This window comes from Poecilia formosa, unplaced genomic scaffold, assembly GCF_000485575.1.
Source record: "Poecilia formosa unplaced genomic scaffold, Poecilia_formosa-5.1.2 Scaffold175, whole genome shotgun sequence".
Lineage (NCBI taxonomy): Eukaryota > Metazoa > Chordata > Actinopteri > Cyprinodontiformes > Poeciliidae > Poecilia > Poecilia formosa.
The window spans coordinates 423,202-443,209 of record NW_006800114.1 but is presented as its reverse complement, the minus strand read 5'-3'; the positions used below and the strand labels follow the sequence as shown (position 1 = coordinate 443,209).

The following is a 20,008-nucleotide window of genomic DNA, read 5'->3' as shown; positions in this document are numbered from 1 at the left end:
AGAAAGTCTAAATAGCGCAAAAGTTGATTGTTGTAACAGATTTTAAAGAAAAAAAAAAGAAGTAAACAAGTGATATGGATGCTTTAGCAAGCCTTCATCCTAAATATATTTTATGTCGAGGATGGGAGCTCCGCAAAACATGAGCAGGTCGAAATGAGAAGGAAAAGAAACCACATGACCAGAAAATCAGTAGCTTTGGTTTCTCAGGACAACAGAGCTCAGCAGAGAACCACACTCCATATCAACTTCTGCATCGTGGCACAGATATAGGTCAGCAGCGCTAAAGCATCTGCAAATCTACAGATTATCTAGTAGCAGGTTTTTAACACTCTAATCAGACCAAATCCTCTGGTGTAGAGTTGACTCTTAGTTCACCGATTTAGCTACTGTACCTAAAAACCAGAGATGGCAGGAAGGTCTCGGGAGGCTCTGCACAGGAGCAAGAAATTAACTCGAGGTATTAAAAAAAGAAACATTTGTGCGTGGTGCAATGCCAGCAGAGCTTTATGTAAAGGAACAGAGAGAGGAATGAAGCCAACAGAGGCTTCACTGCCAACATTTCTCACATTTGGAAGTCATTTCTGAACCTGCAGGGGCCGCCTTTATGGCTTGGCCTCTGTTGCGTTCACCAAGCGGCCCCACCTATTTAAAGTTATCTACGCAGGTTCAAAAAAGTATTTGCTGCATTACAGTTTTGTTATTTGCTTCTTTTTTTCAAACTTCGTGTTCAGATAAAACACATTTTGGTGTCAAAGATAACCAGAACAAATAAACCAACCTGGTTCTGTGCAATTGTTCTCCAAGTAAATTCAACCACAGGGAATGAATGACTTCAATTGTGTTTGTGTTTGGACTTTGACTAGACCATTTGAAAAATCCCAACTTTGCTCGTTTGAGACTTTGAGATGTGAATCTGTTGATGTGGATTTATGGTTCTGTCTGAGTCCAGAAAAACTTAAATTCACCAGAAGTCAGAGTCAGGGTAAGAAATAGCAAAAGTGTGGTGATAAGAAAAAAAAAAGGAACTTAAAGAAGAATTTAAACGAATAAAAAAAAAAACCCTATAGTCATAGATTTAATCTGTAAATGTGTTTTTAAGTTAGATTTTTAAAACAAAGCCTGTCTGATGTGCACTGCGAAGTCCACTGCAAAGTCTCAGCAGCAACTAACAATCTGGTTCGGTTTCTGAATTTTAATCGAGTCTTTGGAATGTCTAAACGCATGTGGTCTGCTGGCCGTATACACTGCTGCCTCAGTATACACCGAGGCAGCAGTTTTGACAAAGAAAAACATGGGACAACACAGTTAAAGCACGTTAAAATTAAAGGATTTTGAAAACATTTTTAAATTTAACTGGAGGCCAGTGAAGCATGGCTAAAAGATCATTCCTTTCCTTGTGGCTGTTTAAAAAAAAAATCAGGCTGCAACATCTTTTAAGTGCTGAAGTCGTGTGAATAGGAGAATCAAATATGGAAGTTATAAGCACTTGAATCACGGTTTCTGTTTATTTTTTTCTAGATAATTTTGGTTTGGTATTTGCCAATTGTCTCCTTCAAGTGTTGTTTGATCTGACTCTCATTAAAGTGCAAGAAAACTACTGCCATCCAACTTTGGATGTCAGTAAGGCAATTAAGGTGATGCTTAAGGCAGCACAAGCTCGTGCGTTTTACTGGACGATAAACTTGACAGTCGTCTGGTTAGAGATGAAAAGGACTTTTGTGTTTCCAAAGGTTTGAACCTAGTGGAAGTAGGTAGAGAGAAAATGTACTGTAGGTCCAAGAATGGAGCCTTGGGTTACCCCCAACAGGCAGAGCAGCAGGGGTGGTGGAAGTAGTATTAATATTACACAAGATTCTGTCCAAGAGGTATAACCTAAATCAATAAGGAGCTCAGCTGATGATGCCGATCCACTGTTCCTGACTGGAAAAACTTTTTAAGTCCAACGGTACAAGAGTAAAGTGAACAGAGTCGGGCTGTATTGCATAGTTTTCCCCATAAAATATGAAATAATTATTTGAAAACAGCATTCTGTTTGAGTTATCTTCGTCTGGAATTAAAATTTATTTGATGGCCTGAAACAAACAAATTTGACCAAAAAAAACAAAAAAAAAAACACAAAAAAAACTTAAAACCAACAAAATATTTATGGGTTGTGGATTTGTTTTTCTGATACTGTATGTTTGCAAGTGAACTCACTCTCAGGTCCAGATGATTTATTGCATGCACAGGTATTCATAATTAATGCTCCCCAGAGTGCTCTGTATGACACCAAGTTGGTGAGGAGAAAAGGGGCAGGTATAAAAATAGCGCGGACACCCAACATCATCTCATGCATTATTAAGTGCAACCCACAGTTCTGAACTGTATCCTTTATGACACTAAACACACTGTGGGCAAGGGGACAATTAAAGAGCCTCTGGGACATAATTGCCAAGCAGACAAGATAAAGACCAATATAAAAGCCACATATTTACCAAGAAAAAGGATGATTTCTACCACCTGTGCAGTTCAACGACTGAACAACTTTTGCATAAACTATAGTCCTGCATGACCCATTTGTCATAATGTCAGCGCAACTAACGGTGCTAAGTTCTCATGGTCAGTGTGCTATATATATATTTGCATTTACCAGACCAGCATATATGCTTAACACGAAAGAGGCAGCTGCACCATTAGGATCCATCCAAAATAGAACAAGTGATAGGTATCCCAACTTAACCATGAGAAGTACACAGACTCAGTCTTACACATATTGATCTATTATCCAGCTCATTAGCACTCGTTAATTGTGACAGGGCATGAAAAAGTCATGATGCTTAGATTTGAAATAAACATACAGCCAGTGCAACAACAAAAATGGTTTAGAAAAAGGCATTTACATGAGCCAAACCTCGGTCCAGACCTGATTCCAAGAGAAAAGACGTCAAAGTTGTAACTCAGAGGTAAATGTTATGCAGGCACAATGACCTCAAGTTATTTTGGAAAGAAGATGGAGCAAGAAATTTCAGACTCTAGATGTGCAAAGCAGGTGGAGTGATACCCCAAAAGGCACGCACGTACAATTGCAGTGAAAGTTGCTTCTACACATACAAAAATACACTACAGTTTTCAGATGTGCATTTGTAAACAATTCTCCAAATGTTGCTTCATTGTCCACCTTTCATAGCAATTTTATCACAGAACATGTACGTAAAATCCAGAAAAGATGTTATACCATAATAACATTAGAAAATGTTCCAGGCTACAAATATGTTTGCAATACATCACAATTGGGCATAGTCTATTAAGGCACATGAATACATATACATATATTTGCATATAAATGTCTGCTTAGTTTTGTATAAATATCTGCAGAGTGGAAAACTAAATGCAGTCCATTTTTGAGTGAACAACCTTGACCAATAAAGCTTATTCTGATGAACAGCAACTGACAGAAAAAAGCAATCACATATTGATCACTGTTATGCAACAAGACACAATCGCAGAAGAAGTGAGCACAACATAATCACCACCTCTAAATTAGTGTCTGCATTAAGCGAACTCAGGGATTCTGCACCCAGATCTTCTGAAAACAACTAAAGTTTGTCTATTCTATTTTTTGTCTCTTGGTGTTTCTGACAAACGCATCACGTTACAAGATGCATCTGCAAGGATCAGGTGACAGATTGTACCAATTGGTGTGCATGCATCCAGTTAAAGCTGCCAGTGTGCATTTCAGTTACCTGGCAACCTCTTTGAGAAAGTTGTAACTAGAGTCAGGCATGGGAAACATACGGTAGCAGCTGGCAAAATATCTACACATTCCGGTGATATGAAACGTCATCATTGGTCCAGTGGGCAGCAGTTTCTCATCATGTTCAAATGTCCCTAAAATGATGGTTTGATTTTGCCCCATATAGTATTTCATTTTTTATATATAGTTGTCTTGTAGGACAGTAGAGACAGAGAGAGTCGCTTCCTTCTTACCATCAACACTGAAGTTCTAACAGCCTCAGAGACGCTCTGCCTGAGCTCCGCCGCCGTCCCAGGCTTATTGAGCCCCCTGGTAAACTTCCTCGGCTCAGGTGGAGCAGAAGCCATTGCGCAGTCCACCTTTCTTCGGGCAGCCAGGTGCTGAGAGGAGCAGAGTAATGCCGAGGTGTCAGTGGGAACGCCTATCTTATAGTAATACTGCTTTACAATGTCATTGTACCTGAGTGAAACTTCAAAGTTCCGTCGCTCATCGCGAACGCCGCGGCTCACGAGCCCCGGGGACAACTCCGCCAAAGTGTGACGCCCATTTCTCTGTGTATTGGTATCCAATTGGACAGCACCGAAAACCAAGGCACCCATCATGTCGCCAGCCCACATCCTATGATTTATTTTCGAAGTTTTTATTCGGCTTCCTTACATCTCTCTTTAATTTGCGTTTTAGTTGCTTTATGTCTGAATTTCTGATGTGACACAGTGAGCTTTCATGAGTTCAAAACATTGAAATGCGCTCAGTTACGCGTTGATCTCAACATACCGCAGTCCGATATCGCCACCTGCTGGAACATGGATGTAACTACAGAGGGATATAAATGTTGCGACAAATATGTCCGTCATATTCTGAGTGGAAACCAATATCAGTATTTTTGGAAAAACAGATTAATTAAAATATAAATGAGAAAATTAAATAAAAACTATATGAAACACAATGTGCCTATAATGGACCTAAGCTTTTCTCATATTCCTAATGAAAAACAGCCAATCTCTATATTTGATGATAGTTACAGTCATCACTGAACTCCACATACTAAAGCAATATGTTTTGATTAAAAAAAATGTGTAAAAGAAAAAAACTTAGTCGTGTATTTCAGTTGTTAATTATTACTTTTGGAGTAATAATAATGACCATTTTAATAATATAATATTATAACAATTGTACCTGATAAATCCAGCTTTTTGGGAATTTATTATCAAGAAATATTGCTAGGACAAAGGAAAAATCGACGAATTACAAATGTTCTTACAATAGCAGCAATTTCCTTACAAATTATACAAAGTAACGATGGTGTTATTGCACAGACACAAAGTCAATTATTTGAGGTACATCCATCCCTGTTGTCTCTAGACATTTTGTTGATGTCATGTTTTTAGAGAAAAATACTATAAAATAAATTTTGTAACAAATGTTTTATTTTTATTATGCTCCTTGCTGTTAATAAGTTATCAATAAAAACACACTTTGCTCACTTTTACAGTATGTGGTTTAACCACAAAGAGGCAGTAAAGTATCACTATTTTAACATCTGTTTGGTGCCTTCACTGTCATGATGCATTATTTATGTGCAGCAGTTTTCAACCACCCCCTCATTTCTTTATGGTATATATATCAAATGAGCCAGACTTTCTTCAAAGTGCTCCCTTCTTTTTAATGATAAATGTTGATTTTTCTGCTCCGTCTTTGTGGTTGGCCATTTATTATTAATTTGTCTATTTCTTGAGCTAACACTAACTTATAAGATTTGTTTAAGCACTAGAAATGCTCTATAGTCAAGAAATACTAGTTTAACTTGTACTTTTAATCTGCATTAAAATTAACAGCCTGTAGCAAGAACACAATTTACTAAAGCTTCTCTTTTTGAATTGATGTTTTTGGCCCATTAAAAATGACATTTCTGAAGGGAAACCAACATGGCGCATAAGCCTGAACACAACATTAGGATGAGGCAGGGTGGTGCCAGCATTATGCTGTGGGTCTGCTTTTGTCCGGCAGGGTCAGGTTTACAAAACAAACAAACAAACCATTTGTGACCTGCTTTCAATTTCTAAGTAATGCACCACTTTATGTTGTTTTATGTCAGCTGTAATTCCAGTATTTTACATTATTATTGTAACGTTACAACGCGTCAAAAAAGTTAAAGAGACATGAATACATCACAGAGCATCATTGTTCCATTCTAATTTTATAACTAAGTGCTTCTGTGGACTTGAATCAGTTTCAGGACCAAAACGCGGTTAAAAAGTCAACAAATCGCGGCAGAGAATGACACAAAGAGCACAGATGCAGTCAGTACATTTGTCCCCGATGTTGTATCCACTGTCTGCGGCAGAGCGGCGCTGCACCACCCTCTCTCTCCTGGCTGGCTGTGTGGGACCGTCCGCAGCAGTAACTTAAAACCCAGAGACGAGTGGTCCAGACGAGCCCGCAAACGAGGCGTTCCCAGCCACCTTGGCCAGACCGAGAGATATCCATCGCCTCCGTCCGCCATCTCTCTGCGCTGGGGGGCAACGATCCGTCCACCGCTCACCATAGGCGCCTGTGACTCGTGTGTTGTTTTTATGTTTTCCCGACTGGAAAACGACACTGGACGCACAGAACTAACTGGCTAGCTCTGTAGCTAGCATCAGTTAGCTTGGATAGCAATCAGCTTTAAACGTACTCGATTTAAATGTGGGGTCTTTTTTGTAATTTTACTGACTTTCGAGAAGAGAATGTGGATATATTTTAAAACTGCTTTTGATTAGAATATGTATTTTACCGTGTTTATTATTTTCGCGATATTTAGCAGCTTTGCTTAAGTTTTGTAGCACCAGCCAGACTGTCGCCTCGGGCAGCTAGCATGTTAGCTGCTGGACACAGACGCCGTTTTCCGGACACTCACAGATGGAAGATCCGCCGTACAAGATAGCTGCACGGCTTATCTGTCTGCTTCGCAACGGGCTCCAAAGCGGGACTACTTCACTTCCTTTTGTTTATCATTGTTAATCCACGGACACCAGCAACAAGAACAACAGCAAATCTTTTTTTTCTTTCTTTCTTTTTTTTTTTTTTTTGCATTATTTCTCAATGTGTTGTCTGGGAGATCAGTTCAAGTTATTGGGCTGACTTTTGAGGAAATACGTGGAGAAACTGAGTAGAAGTTGTAGCAGAGGACCAAAAGAAGTACAGCACGCCTCGGAGGAGACCAAGTAACGATACCAAAGTACCCTGTGAGCCGAGCCGCAATGAAATCTATGGCAAGATCTGCGTTTTGCTTTGCAATCTTCCTGACTTCTGTGGCTGGTGAGTGGCGTGAATTGATTTTTGTTGATGAAAATGTTCTCATGGTGAACATTTTATGCTCTCCTTTAGCCATAGTCTGTCCCACAAAGTCTTCGTTTGTTGTAAATGATCCATATGTTGTTTACGAGGCTGAGTCTGAACCTTTTTGCGTGATTATTTCTTCAGGGGCGGTCCAGACATTTTTGGGGACCTGAGCAGCCATATTGATGCACAAAATTAACTTAGGTGTTTGTATAACAAACAGTAAAACATGATTGTAGTGTTGGTATCCTTGAAGGATGTGTGCGTCTTTGATTTAGCTGAACAAATTGTTGGAGGGTATCGTAGCAGAATAAATAAAGATCTGGTCCATGCCAATGTGTTCAGCGGCACTCCTGTTCAGTTTCTGCTGATTTTACATATTTCATTGGGTTATAAACTACAATCAGCAGAGTAGGTTGCCATGATTTTTTAATAGTTCCTGACTTTACTTGACCTACATTAGCTTCAGTCTCAGTCCTTAAAAATTTAAAAGTTGGTCATTTTCCCTGTTAAGGTCACAAATTGGAGATAATATCGACTTATATGTTGTTGTAGATAGATTCTCTGTTATTATGAATTTCACTTACACACAAGTAACAGTCTTAAAGAAGCCTTGCTAAGTGTGTGGGGTTTTTTTTGTTTGTTTTTGATATTCCAGCTTTGCTCACTGTAATTGTCATTGTTCATGGAGGGAAGGGAGTGAGTGCAAAGTTGTGTGCCAACTTGGGACACTAAAACTAACTAAGTTTAGTTCAAAGAATTATTTTTTGATCATTTATGCTGAAATAGGGACAATTTTTAAAACCCTGGCTTTTATCAGAGACATTCAAAAGTCAAATCAGTTTTCCAAAGCGTGAACGTATCATACTGAAGCACTGCCAGCTTGCACTAATTACAACACTCTTCGGTGTGGCTGCTGTTACTAAGAGATGATGCAAAATTTGCTGTTTTCAGTATCCGTGAAGTGTTTCAGTGGTTTTAGAGAAGGCACAGAGATGTAAGGACCTATTTAAAATCAAACAGTGTTCTCTATGAGATATCTGTGGTTTATTTAAGCCATGGTAGGATTTCATTTGAATTACCACAATACTGTGAAATTGCTCAGTTTAATCCTTTCTGAACGTTCAGCCTTGTTCTGTTGTGGATTATGTAAGCATTACCATTGAGTTAAGGATCTACATTCTCAAAAATGTACACAGGGACCGTCATTTTAGTAATGCTAGCCATTGTATTGGTTAATATGAAATGCAAAAGAGTTTAAAATGCCAACGATGTAATCACTGGCAATTATTCTACCCAAATTGTTGTAAAAGGTCAAAGCTTTACAAAAACAAGAAATTGGAAGTTATTGGCAAAACTCCGATTTGTGCATCTCTATTCTAATTTTAAAATATCCAATTTATTTAGACCGTTAACTAGGAGCTAATAGTGCTATCTTGAGCAAGTCATAGATGTAGGGGAAGTTACAGCATGTTTTAACAGACGGACCTCATGAAAAATTACATCTATGGCATTTGTTTGAGCACTGATGTTCGCCTCCTGCTGGCCTGGAGCTGTAAGCGCCTGCTTAGTTTGCTTAAGCCTCCGACCAGCTGTGCATTGAGAGAATCTTCTGTCCTGCCTAAATTCACACACACTGCCTCTGTTGTCTGTCAGTTGCGTTTCAAACAACAACAACAACAAAAACTTATAACCCTTTTCAGTCTCTCTGTGTGCAAAAGGCCTGGAAGAAAATGCAGTCCAGCACGCGCAGTCCCCGCCTGCCAAATCATGCCATGTGTTTGAGACCTCGGAGTTGAAGCCAGGCTTCTGTGAAACCTTGAGCACGATAAGATAGTAGCAGACAGAGGAACAGTAGAATGTGTGGGAAGAAAAGATGGGTAGCTGAGGTGAAAAAAGTTCAGCCGGGTGGCGGGAGTCGCTGCCAAAAAAGATCTCTTTGGAGCATACGTTGCTTCATCCCTCGATTCATAGGCATAGAGTTGTCAGAAACTATATCTGTTATTTTTATTATTTGAAGCGGTTAGTGTTTGGAAATTGTTCTCAGAATTTTCCTGCAACCAAAAAATTAATTGTATTTTCTCAATGTTTTAATTGATACACCAACATAGTGTAGGTGTCCTAGTGATAGGAGGTTGAATATGAAAGCATACCACACTTTTTATATTTTTGTCAATAAATATGTTGGAAAATAATGTAACATTTCTACCTGCTTCACAAATGTGAGACACTTCCTGTTGGTCTAGCACATAAAATCCCAATAAAATAGATTCAATCCTGTAGTTGTACTGTGACAAAATGTGGGAAAGTTGAAGCCCTGTAAGTATGTTTGCAAACCTGTGTGTGTTCAAGCTCGTTATACTCAGAATCCAATGTGTGGTTGTTTGGCCAAAGGGCATTAAAAAAAAGTGTTTTATATTCAGGAAAGCTGCTGTGCAGGAGAAGTGGCTCACAGGCTGGGTGCAGTTCTTGCTCTTATCTTGTTCAAGAACTCTTCAGAGTGATTCTGAACCGATCGCAAGTAACGGCTTGCAGTGCTTCATCTTATAAATTGGACATGTAGATAAACGGCACCAGTGTGTGGATAATTCCCTTGCTAAACTGGTATTAAATTTCATCCCAGCCATAGTTAAAATGCAGAAAGTTATCAGTAATCTTTCATAAACATCTGTTTCCTTCCTTCCATGTGCCTTGCATTTAACCTGTTTGCAGCCGACGTTGGTTTGGTTGGGCTAATGCTACATGTCCCATGGGACTAATTAGTGTGTTGGTGTTCCCGAATTGGGAAGCGGTTCCAAACAAATCTCAAACCTTCTGGCGCTACTTTTAGATTCTCCTCAGTTTCAGAACAACTTGTAGCAAATTCCTACTACAGTTCACATGGAAGTACTTCTCTGATACAGAAGTTTAGTGGTTATAATTCTAGTCAAAATGCTGCACATTTTTTTAAAAATGGCACATTTTCATCTACACATCTAACAAGACTGCATTATTGGCCATACATACTTCTATTTTAGCCAAACAGATCCCTAATTTCTCCCTGAACAATGTAGTTCTTTTTTTTTTACCCTTAGCAGTGATGTCAACATCAAAAAAAAGAAGACCATGGCTGGTCCTTACGAAGGAGACTTAAATGCTTTCTTTGGTATGCAATGTTGGCCTTCCATGGAGGTAAACAAAAGAGTAGTAAGCCGGTTAATGAATGGCTTTCAAAAGACTAGAGATGCACCGAATCTCTCTTTTTTCCACTTCCCATACCGGAAGTGGCAAACACTTCTGGTATGGGAATCAGCCGTTACGTTTCAGCAATAGAAAAATAGCCAAGTCGACTTAAAATGTTTCCTGTTCTTCAAAGTGCAGACATAAATGTACTGAATTATAAATTTCTTTCATAACTCTGCACAATTACAGCACACTTAAATACACTAATGTCCTCACAATCTTGCTCAAACATGTAAAGTCAACAGAATTTTAATTTGTTCAGTCAGAAATAAAGCAGCCAATGTAAAATAAATAAACTGAAACTGACGAGAGCAATAGGTTGACTATCTTGTTCAAACATGCAAAAAAAAAAAAAAGAAAAACCTGCAACAAACCTTTCAGAAAGTGCAATCGGGAATTCGAGATGAATGATAAAGCCTGACGTCGCTCAGAGGACAAAGCAAAGAATTAAACTAGAATTCTAGATTTTTTTATTTTTTTTTTTCCCAATACTGGGTTTGATAAGATATTAATATCAGATCAGTGCATCTCTACAAAAGACAGATTTCAGCTACAAACTGCAGTTATCCCATAGAAACAGAGATACAGCCATTATAAACTTACAAACCGGTATTTGAATACCTGAAGCAAAGCAATGTGGACACAGAATATGAGAGATTATGATCTGTTAGTATTTGAAACTATACATTGACATTCAAGAGGGGAGCAGCGTGGCTGCAGCTTGTAGGCTCGGTTGCTGCTGGAATGAGAGATCATTTGGTCTCACCTTAGTTGGAGTTGTGAGCTGTGGCGAACACAGCGATTTATACAATGGAACAGTGTTCAGTGAGCGTTCTGCGACGGCCAAAAGGAGAAATTAAGCGGATGTTTCAGAAAAACAAAAGGTGCAGCCTTGAGATGGTAACTCAGAGTGACAGGCTATGATTAGCACAGAGCGTTCTCCTTGACCAGCAGAGACAATGAGTCTGGAGTTCTAAAAAAAAAAAAAAAAGTGTTGAGGATTTTCGCAGACAGAACCTTTGCAGAGTAGCCGCAGGGATTTCAGTCGATATTGGGCTTTTTAAAAATCACGTCTGCCAACTCGGTAATTGCTGCTCTTCTCTGTTGCCATCCTTTTACATCACAAACCGTGGATGTTGCTATGTGCTTCAGCTTTGCAAAGGCTCTCACAGAAGACATCCAGAAAACAGTAACTCTCAGCTGTAAGAATGTGGGAATGGACTAAAATTATATTGCATTGTCAATAAAAAAATATATTGAGAATCTGCTTGAAGAATAGGGTAGATTCATTATGGGCTTGTTTTAGATTCTCAAGAAATGATGTATGATATGTTCTCTTTAAAATAGACAATTATTCCTTTTGTATAGCTGCTAAAACAACATTGATCATTACACCTATAATAATGTAGTAATTATTATTTTGATGTTGCTGCCTAGCAGACATGTTTCTCTATTTTCAGAGCCTTAAGGGTGATGAGGTGTGGCTCCATTAATTTTACATTTTGACACTCCATTTTTTATTTTTTTTTGGAAACGTGGGCTACTCCGTTGCTTACTCAGTTATCTCATGAGGCAGATCTTAAACCATAATTCATAGTGATTTAGAACCTGAAACTTTATAACTTTGGTGTACTTTAACAACGGAAATCAACCCAGATCTAGCTGGGAATTAGCCGGGGTTTCCTCCTAAGTAGCATTTTCTTTTAGATGTATGTTAACTCTTGAAGCTTGTTGTGAACAACAGGATTTCTGTTGAATCATAGCCACGACTGGTTACGTTTTTGTAAGAGGAGATATTTGCATTAGGCCTATTTAATATTTAAAAAGACGTAATCTGCAATTATGTCACGGTGACTATGATATGACTCGGAATAAGTGAACAAATATTTAACTAAGCCTCTCTACTTTTCATGTCTTTCTGGTTTGGGTTTGTGAAAATATAGAACTCAGACTATCCAGCTACTTTAAAAAAATGCTAATTTTTACAATTTAACAATGTGGTTTTATTGGTAAAGTTACATTTGTGTACATCTTTCGGCAATAAAACAACTTAATTAGTTTCTTAATTACTTTGCCAACACATCTTAAAATATGCTGCAGTAATAAAAGAACAAGCATTAGTAAATGTATGTCTGGGATTATTTAATTTGATAATATTTGTTACATCACGGTTTTTGCTATATTGATATTGCAGTAATGGTAATTTTACAGTCTTATGAAACCCTATCAAACACCCTTCCTTCAGCTGATGAATAGTGCACAGCAACATGTGGGGTGAGTTAGTTTTTTCTTAAGACTGAAAGAGGACTGTAAAAGGTTTATGTCAGCCTCACGATGAAAAGTGTGCTGCTTGGAGCAGCAGGTGGGGGAGGGGCCGTCATGAGATACAATCAAAGACAATGCCAGTTAATTTAGCGTTTTCTCTGCCATCTCAAGGACTTTAAAAAGTTGCGCATTCATATTCTGTCATACCTTTAGTTTAAAGCTTGGCATTGCTTGACATGGCCACTGACGTACCAAAAGTTTCATTGTATACATTAGTCAAAATATGTAATTCTGGGAGTCACTAATATTCTTAAGAGATTTTTTGGTTCTGATCCATCACTCTTCTTTTAGCATTGTGAGTTTCATTGGAAATAATACTCTGTCTCCCAGAAAAGGAGAAACCCCCATCACACCAGACAGCCACAGGCCTCGCTGGTTTTACATTGTTTTGTGGTGAAAATAAGCCTATCAAGCTACTGTATGGCAAGACAAGTCCATACTTGTAACTAATTTCTTCAACAAGGAAATGATGTTATAAACACAGCCTAAATGGAGGTACAGCCTAAAACCAGACTTCCTTGCTTATATAATCCGAGATTATGCATCCCCCCATGGAGTGAGAGCAAACACCACTTGTCGTGACCGTTTTCATGACATATTTGGGAAAGTTAAGGTATACAGGGATAATAGAAGGAGGAGTGTGGGTGGGGATTTTGGTGTAACTGTGTGGTGGTCAATAATGGTGGCCTCCCAGCTTTCAGGGGAGTATAAACCAAGGATTAGCATAACTGTACCAGACTCAGACAGACACAGACTGAGCGGTGGTGTTATCGGGGGGGTCATTGCAGAGCACCAGATGGAACAGATTAAAGCCCCCTCGCTCCATCTTTAAACTTAACCTGAGGACTTGGAAAATCAGGGGTGTCAGCAAATGCCAATCCGATTCATCCTACCTCACCAAACAAGCCGTGCACCCAAACAACAGCAGCAGACATGGCTCACACAGGTACAAGTGCTTCTCAGGAGATTTTCTTCACCCTAAGCGTTTTGTGCTAATGAAAACACGCTACATTTGGGAGAAGACAGTCTAAGGCAGTTCTGCCTGGAGAGAGGCGAGGGCGTTGAAAAGCACCGATACATTCTGATGGGGAGTCAGTGCTTGGCTTTGAAAAGCCTGCATGCCTGCTTGAGGCAATGACTGTGCATGCACAGATGCATGAGCCCAGCTTTCAGCCAAGAAAGACTGCTGTTTTCCCCACTTCCCTTCTCCTGTTTCTGGCTTTAATCGCGTACAAGAACTTAAACGTGTGCAGAGAGAGCAGCCAACACATCCTCGTGCCTTATAATCAAGTTTCAGACCGCCTTGTCTTGCGTTGCTTTTGCGTTGGCAGCGGGGAGGGGAGGAGAGGGAGAGATTAGATCGCTGTTGTTTTTTAGCAGCAAAGCCAAGGGAAGGGGTAGCGCGAGGGGAGTTGGGAGGGTGCACTGAAGGCCAGTTGGGGGAGGAGGGAGAGATTAGCAAATAACTGGGCCATGGGTAAACACTCAGCAGTGCCCGCCGTCATCCAATGGAGAGCCTCGGAGCAGAAAACTACTCTGTAGTCTTTTGATATGACTACCCTCTCTCTTTCTGTCTCTCATCTTCCTCGCTCCACTGGCCTTGCTTGCATACTGTGACCCACAATCCATTGCTGCAGCGGGAGCCAAAATTACATGATGAGCTCCACAGAGCAGTGCCCGAAACAGGGCCTGTCATGCTGAATAAGAGATGAACGTAGAGATTGGCATCCAAACAGAAACGGTTCTAAAAACATTGGATTAGGATCAGTGAGCTGCAGACGAGTCGGTAAGAAGTGACAATAGACGCCTCCCTTGGCCGAGACTACACATAGCGGGGTTCCTAAGCAGACTGGAGCTGGGTTTTAGTATTTATCAGACCTGGATAAGTGGGAGAAACTAAAGTTTAGGGGAAAGACGGGATGCAAGATCCGTCCTTCCTTCCTTTCCTGTAAGCTTCCATCATATATATTATAATAAACGTGTTTTCTTGTGTACTTTCTTTCTTCTGTCCTTCCTTGTACCTTCTTTCATCACTTTTCTCACTTCTTGTCTGATCTCCCTGTCTTATTTCCTTCATTCATTCAGTCATTTCTTGTCCTTTATTCCTTACCTTACTTTGTTCCATATGTTTCTTGTGTCCTTCCTGCTTTTTACTTTCCTTCCACTCATCTTTTCTTCTTTATTTACTTATGCCCTTTCTTTCTTTTCTTCTTTGTACCCTTCCCTTCTTTCCTAATAATTTCTTATGTCCTCCCTTTCTTCCTGTCTCTCTTGGGTCTGAAATCATCTGGAATTTTTAAATAAAGTATATTTCAACCCTAAATAAGAAAAGGTCACGTTGATTTGGTTTGAGTTTCATTATCCTTTTTCATGAGCGTTATCTTTGTATAACAAGCTAATGTATTCTAATCAATATTAAAATAAACATACTCATTCTTTTAATCATCCCATTCATTGTAATCTGTTACTTACTGATCTATGCATTGATGGTGGAATCAAAACAACATAAAACCCAAAAAATATCCACATCCACATCCAGTTGAGTTGCCCAATGTGGGAAGGACTATCCGCTTTTAGTTTTATATCTTGACTACAACAAGGTTTTGGTATAAGGACCTCAGGGCTCGAGTTGAAGAATCTGACTTTAGTAATTTAGTAGTAAATTAGCAACTGAAGTCAAACATGAAAAGTTCCTTACAATAATCTGAGATCAAATGATGGCATCAGCAATAATAGTTAGACTCGGTTGGTTTGAGTAACCTTTTAGAGACAAGCACCTAAATGTAATGATGCATTCATGTTCAAATGATCACTTTGGTTTTGATTTTGTTGTGATTGTTGTTTTTTGGGGGAGAGGGGGTTGCAGCATTACATTAGTGTCTTTTGTTATTTGTGTATTGGTTTTGATTCTTAGTGTCTTTAGCTTTAGATTCAGTAGATCCATCTGCATTGCCTGCTCTTGATTAGACATACCTGGTTTTACTACTAAGAAATAGTAAGTAGTAAGAAATTGGATATTTTTGTATTCCTCTTGATCCTTCTGGTACCTGCCACCATGTCTGTTTGCTAGTCCTTTTGTTGCCTCGCCTGTCATTAGCCCCGCTGCTGTTATTCAATTCCCCTTGTGTCTCCTGCTGGAATTGTATAGTTCCTTTCTCAGTAAATATCTGCTTCAACCTAAGGCGTACATTCTCCAGTCTGCGCCAGGATCCATCTTCACCACACCTCTATCCACATTGTTTTAGCAGTCTGAATGGGAAGCTGTCGTTAAGGTTTTCTTCCCACTTATTTTTTTTTCACCGTGACACAAACATAATTGAGCAAGAGCAAGTAACATGCACACATCTAGAATTGTGAGTTCTAGATGTGTGCATGTTTCTCCTAAAACATTTATTGTGTATCTCGTGATGCCAAAGCAGAAATCCTCCACATTCACTGTATTTCAGGTGAGAGATGTACTGCAAATCTATGTGAGACAAATACAGATGCTGCAAGCATACTGTCAGGTGTAAACAGTTCATCCTGTTATCCTGATCGAACATTAAGTAGGAAAAGACGAAAAGCCGAGTCGACACAAAAGTGCAGTCACAAGGAAAAGCTTGCTTTCTCCCATTATTATGTGAGATTGTTGAAAAGACTCCAGTCCCAAACTTAAAGGTCTGGGCTAAGTCTCAAGCCTTTGGAGTGCAAGACTAAACAACTTGCAAGCATTTAGAGCAAGAATCTAAGTTCAGTCCTGACTGTTTAGAGGACAGATCTTACTGAAATCAAACTTATGAAGTAAGGTCAGATCTTAAATGTTTAGAGCACAAGTCCAAGTCAAGTCTTGAGACATTAGAGCATGGGTTTCAGTCTTGCGTCTTTGGAGCGCGAGTCTTTGTCTTGAGTCTTTGGAATGTCAAGTAACATGGCCAGGAGCAACTCGCCAACTCTCATATGTCAGACAGAAAAGCTCGTAAAACCTCTTGATCAAACATGAGTTCAGAGTAAACAACACACACACTCTCATATGGGGCCAATTCAATATGTTCAATATCCTCGATTTTTAGATCAGCGCGGCCCTGACATTCTTCCAAGCTGTCGAGATCACTCTTAACACCACACAGCAGGAATATCTCTTCAGATGATCTTAAGAGCCACCCTGATAATCCGGACATCATTGAGATTGTCTGAAGGGTCAAATTTGGACAAAATCAGCATAAAAGTTTTGCTGTGTGAACTAAACATAATTGAAGTCTTCAATCTTCACTGTACAAGTCTGATGCCTTGCTTCTTTAGAGCACGAGTCTGAGTCTCACAAGTCAGTCAGGCCCAGCCTTTACAAAGCGAGTCATAATGGAGCCTCAAGTTTTTAGAATGCGAGTCGAAGTCAAGTCTAAAGTCTTTAGAGCGAGAATCTAATTAAATTTTCCACATCTGATCGAAACACTCAGGAATCATGTTAGTGCCAGGTCTGAACAGCCCCGAAGAACAAAAAGGAAACGGAAATCAATGAACCTGCCTTGTGGTAAGACGGTGATCTCCATTTGTCTTGTGTGCACTTATGTGCAAGCACGTTGGCACAATGAAACTATTTAATGTGCTGCATGTCAGTCAGTGTGTGTCATAATGTTATTTCCATCTCACAGAAGGTCAGGCTTTGAAGTCTGGGAGTTTAAAGGGTTATGGAGACAGTGAGAGTGTTTTATTGCAGGATGAAAGGTTAAACAGCTCTTTACATAAGTTATTGTTTGGTCATCTGATGCCTACTGCTCATTTGGTATTGTTTCTAAGGAAGTCTTGTTTAATGGTAATGCAGGAAAATCACATTTAAAGGCTGTGAATGAAATCTTAAAAATCCGGTTTTAGATCATTTTAGGGGCGGGGGGTTTTACCAAAAGTTCCTCCTTTGCTGTGTGTTGTGGTTTGTCTCGGAGGCGTCGCTGACAGAGCGGCATCTATGGAATTCATTTCACAGCCTCAAACGCCAAGTGTTAAAAGGTAATGTCAGCAGTCGCTGCTGAAAAGAGTTCAGTTTTTCCAGCCCTGCATGCGACGTCTCCGTGTTTGCCTTGCCGTCTGTGGGTGTTGTCGCAGGCCCTGCACTTCCTTCTGTCGTGCTGCGTCTATTATTCCTTTGTTTCTCCCCTCTCCTATGGGAGTTCCTCCTGTACAGCCCATGTCCACACATTCACCAGTATTGAGAAAATAAATTGAGCCATGATGGACGGGAACTTTTTACAAAGAAATCACATTGTAGAAATCACTCAACCACTGGTTGAGTGATTGCCACTCTTACTGTACTTACACTGTATTCATCAAAGTGATTTTGTCTTATTATTAAGTACTAATGCAGTTTATAGTTAAACTAGTGGACGTTTAATGGTAATGGCATCCTCAGTTATCAGGTTCTTTGGCTAAAATAATAGATTAGCTTTAAGAGTAGGCTATTTTAAACATTCAATACAGTTCACTCATGTAGAGTAAGTGTTGTAAGAATGTGTCTGTAGTGAGTAAATAAACTGATCAGTTGATTTAGCAACAGTATTATTAGCAACTTTATGTATATATCACAAGTAAATGGAGGATGACTGCCTGCTGTGGCGATCCCTGAAAAAAAGACGAAAAATTAAGAAGCTGTAGCCCAACTAATGTCTCATTGCCTGTCGTGAATAGATTCTCAGATTCTCACAATATAAGCCTGAGTGAAAATATCTAAATATTTATTTTTTACACTAAAAATTACATGTATATGATCTAATTGATTTCAATTGAAACAGAAAAGCAATTATTCCAAATACTACTTCATAGACTGCATTAAAAACATTAAACATGGACTGAATTTAGTCTGTAGTGTTCATTTGCTACTCGAGTCAATATGCTTTTTAATAAGCCCTTTTTCTGTTTCCTGTAGGGTATCAGTGAAAATAAAACAAGTGGATATTAGCTAGTAAATTAGTCTGACTTGAATTATCACCTAATATATATTTATATATTTCTCAGCAGCAATGTGTTGTTCTTCCAGGTAAAACTAGCTGCTTGTTAAAAGGATTTTAAACTATTGTAATGATGGGAAAATTCTGTTTTCAAAACTTGACTGTAATATCTTTATCAGTAGTCAGCCATGGTCTAGTGGCTACCATGGTCGATAACACGGCTAATTACACAGCTAATATCTGCCTGTTTTGCTCCTAGAGACACTTTAGCAGAGCAGAACAGAAAAGGCACTACATTTGGCACATCAAGCTTTAGTACTAAATTTATCAGAGTAATGGTTGTGTATTTAAAATAATATACTTTCATCTTCAAGCTTACCACTTTACTTAATTAGAATTTCAAGAAATGAAGCTGAATATATTAAATGTTACTATAAAGTATATTGGGTGTACTGACAAAGGATGTAGGTGGAGGACAAACTTTGCAAATTATGCCTGTGCAGACAGGTAAAATTACTGTTTGAACCAGGTCCAAATAAGGAACTACCCACCTTGGCTACAACCTCAGTATTTTTTGTATTTTTTTTTATCATCACAGGTGTTAGTCTGACTTGTAAGACAGTTAATTTATTAAGATGTCAATCAAAACTGCGTTGGAGACGTCGTCTACATGCTCGTCGGCACAGTACAGAAGGCTACAAACAGTCTCACTCTGTTACTATACTTCCCCTTTTTAGATCAACCATTTAAGTAAAGATGAACAGAGAATACATTGTGAATGAATGAAGACAGTAGGTCAGGTTGTGTTAAGTGAAGGCAGTTGGTCCAGTTTTACCACTGCGTTCATTTATCACTTGTAGCGGTTCATTAAAGTTTTTTTATCGTCGTAGTTAGGGCGAAATGTAAGTACTGATAGCTTTTATGTTAAAAATCCATTGCAGCCATGTCCTTAAAGCTACGCTTTCTTCTTTTTTGCGGCTTTAAAGAAAGCTCAAGGAGAATTTGAATGCAGCCTTTAAAGTGTAACTCGAGTGAAGACGATGGAGAGAGAGAGAAAAAGAGGGTTCGGTTCACAGAGCTACTTGGAGGAAGGAAAAACTGGAACCACACGCCCTTGGTCTAGGATTGCACTGCTATTGTCTGCAGATTTCTAATAGTTTCTTCAAGTGGCACGTTTCACTGGAAATCTGCCGCTGCTGGAGCTCCTTTGTCTGCAGGCGTATGTTTAAGATGCATAGTGCAAAAATATTCATACTGCTTGAACGTTTGCTCGTTTTTGTCACCTTACCACCACAAATCTCAGTGTTTGTCAGTAGGAAGCGACAAACACACCTCCCTGTTTCAACTTTTGTCCATCTGTCGATCAACTGTCAGTTCCATGTTCATGCTCTCACTGCAACGCTTCACCGTGGAAACGACGGTGCATTCAAGATGACGTTCAATGTTGGTTTGGTTGCACTTGATTTTATTTAGGCGTAGAGTAAAACAAACTAAA

At 39.2% G+C, this 20,008-nt stretch overlaps 1 protein-coding gene across 3 annotated transcripts in view; it reads right to left on the bottom strand.

The window, feature by feature from the left end:
• LOC103147174 (dedicator of cytokinesis protein 9-like) overlaps positions 1–4,571 on the bottom strand; it is a 39,639-nt gene extending 35,068 nt beyond the window's left edge. For 2 of the 3 annotated variants that reach the window (XM_007565388.2, XM_016678219.1), the window contains exons 1-2: positions 4,193–4,571; positions 3,967–4,113 (exon numbers count right to left, since the gene is read on the bottom strand). In XM_007565388.2, the coding sequence (XP_007565450.1) occupies positions 3,967–4,080 (114 nt within the window). In that variant the 5' untranslated portion in view covers positions 4,081–4,113; positions 4,193–4,571. Of the gene's footprint in view, positions 1–3,966; positions 4,162–4,192 lie in introns of those variants that run through there. The other variant, XM_016678217.1, reaches the window with a different exon arrangement.
• Between the last annotated feature and the right edge of the window lie 15,437 nt (positions 4,572–20,008).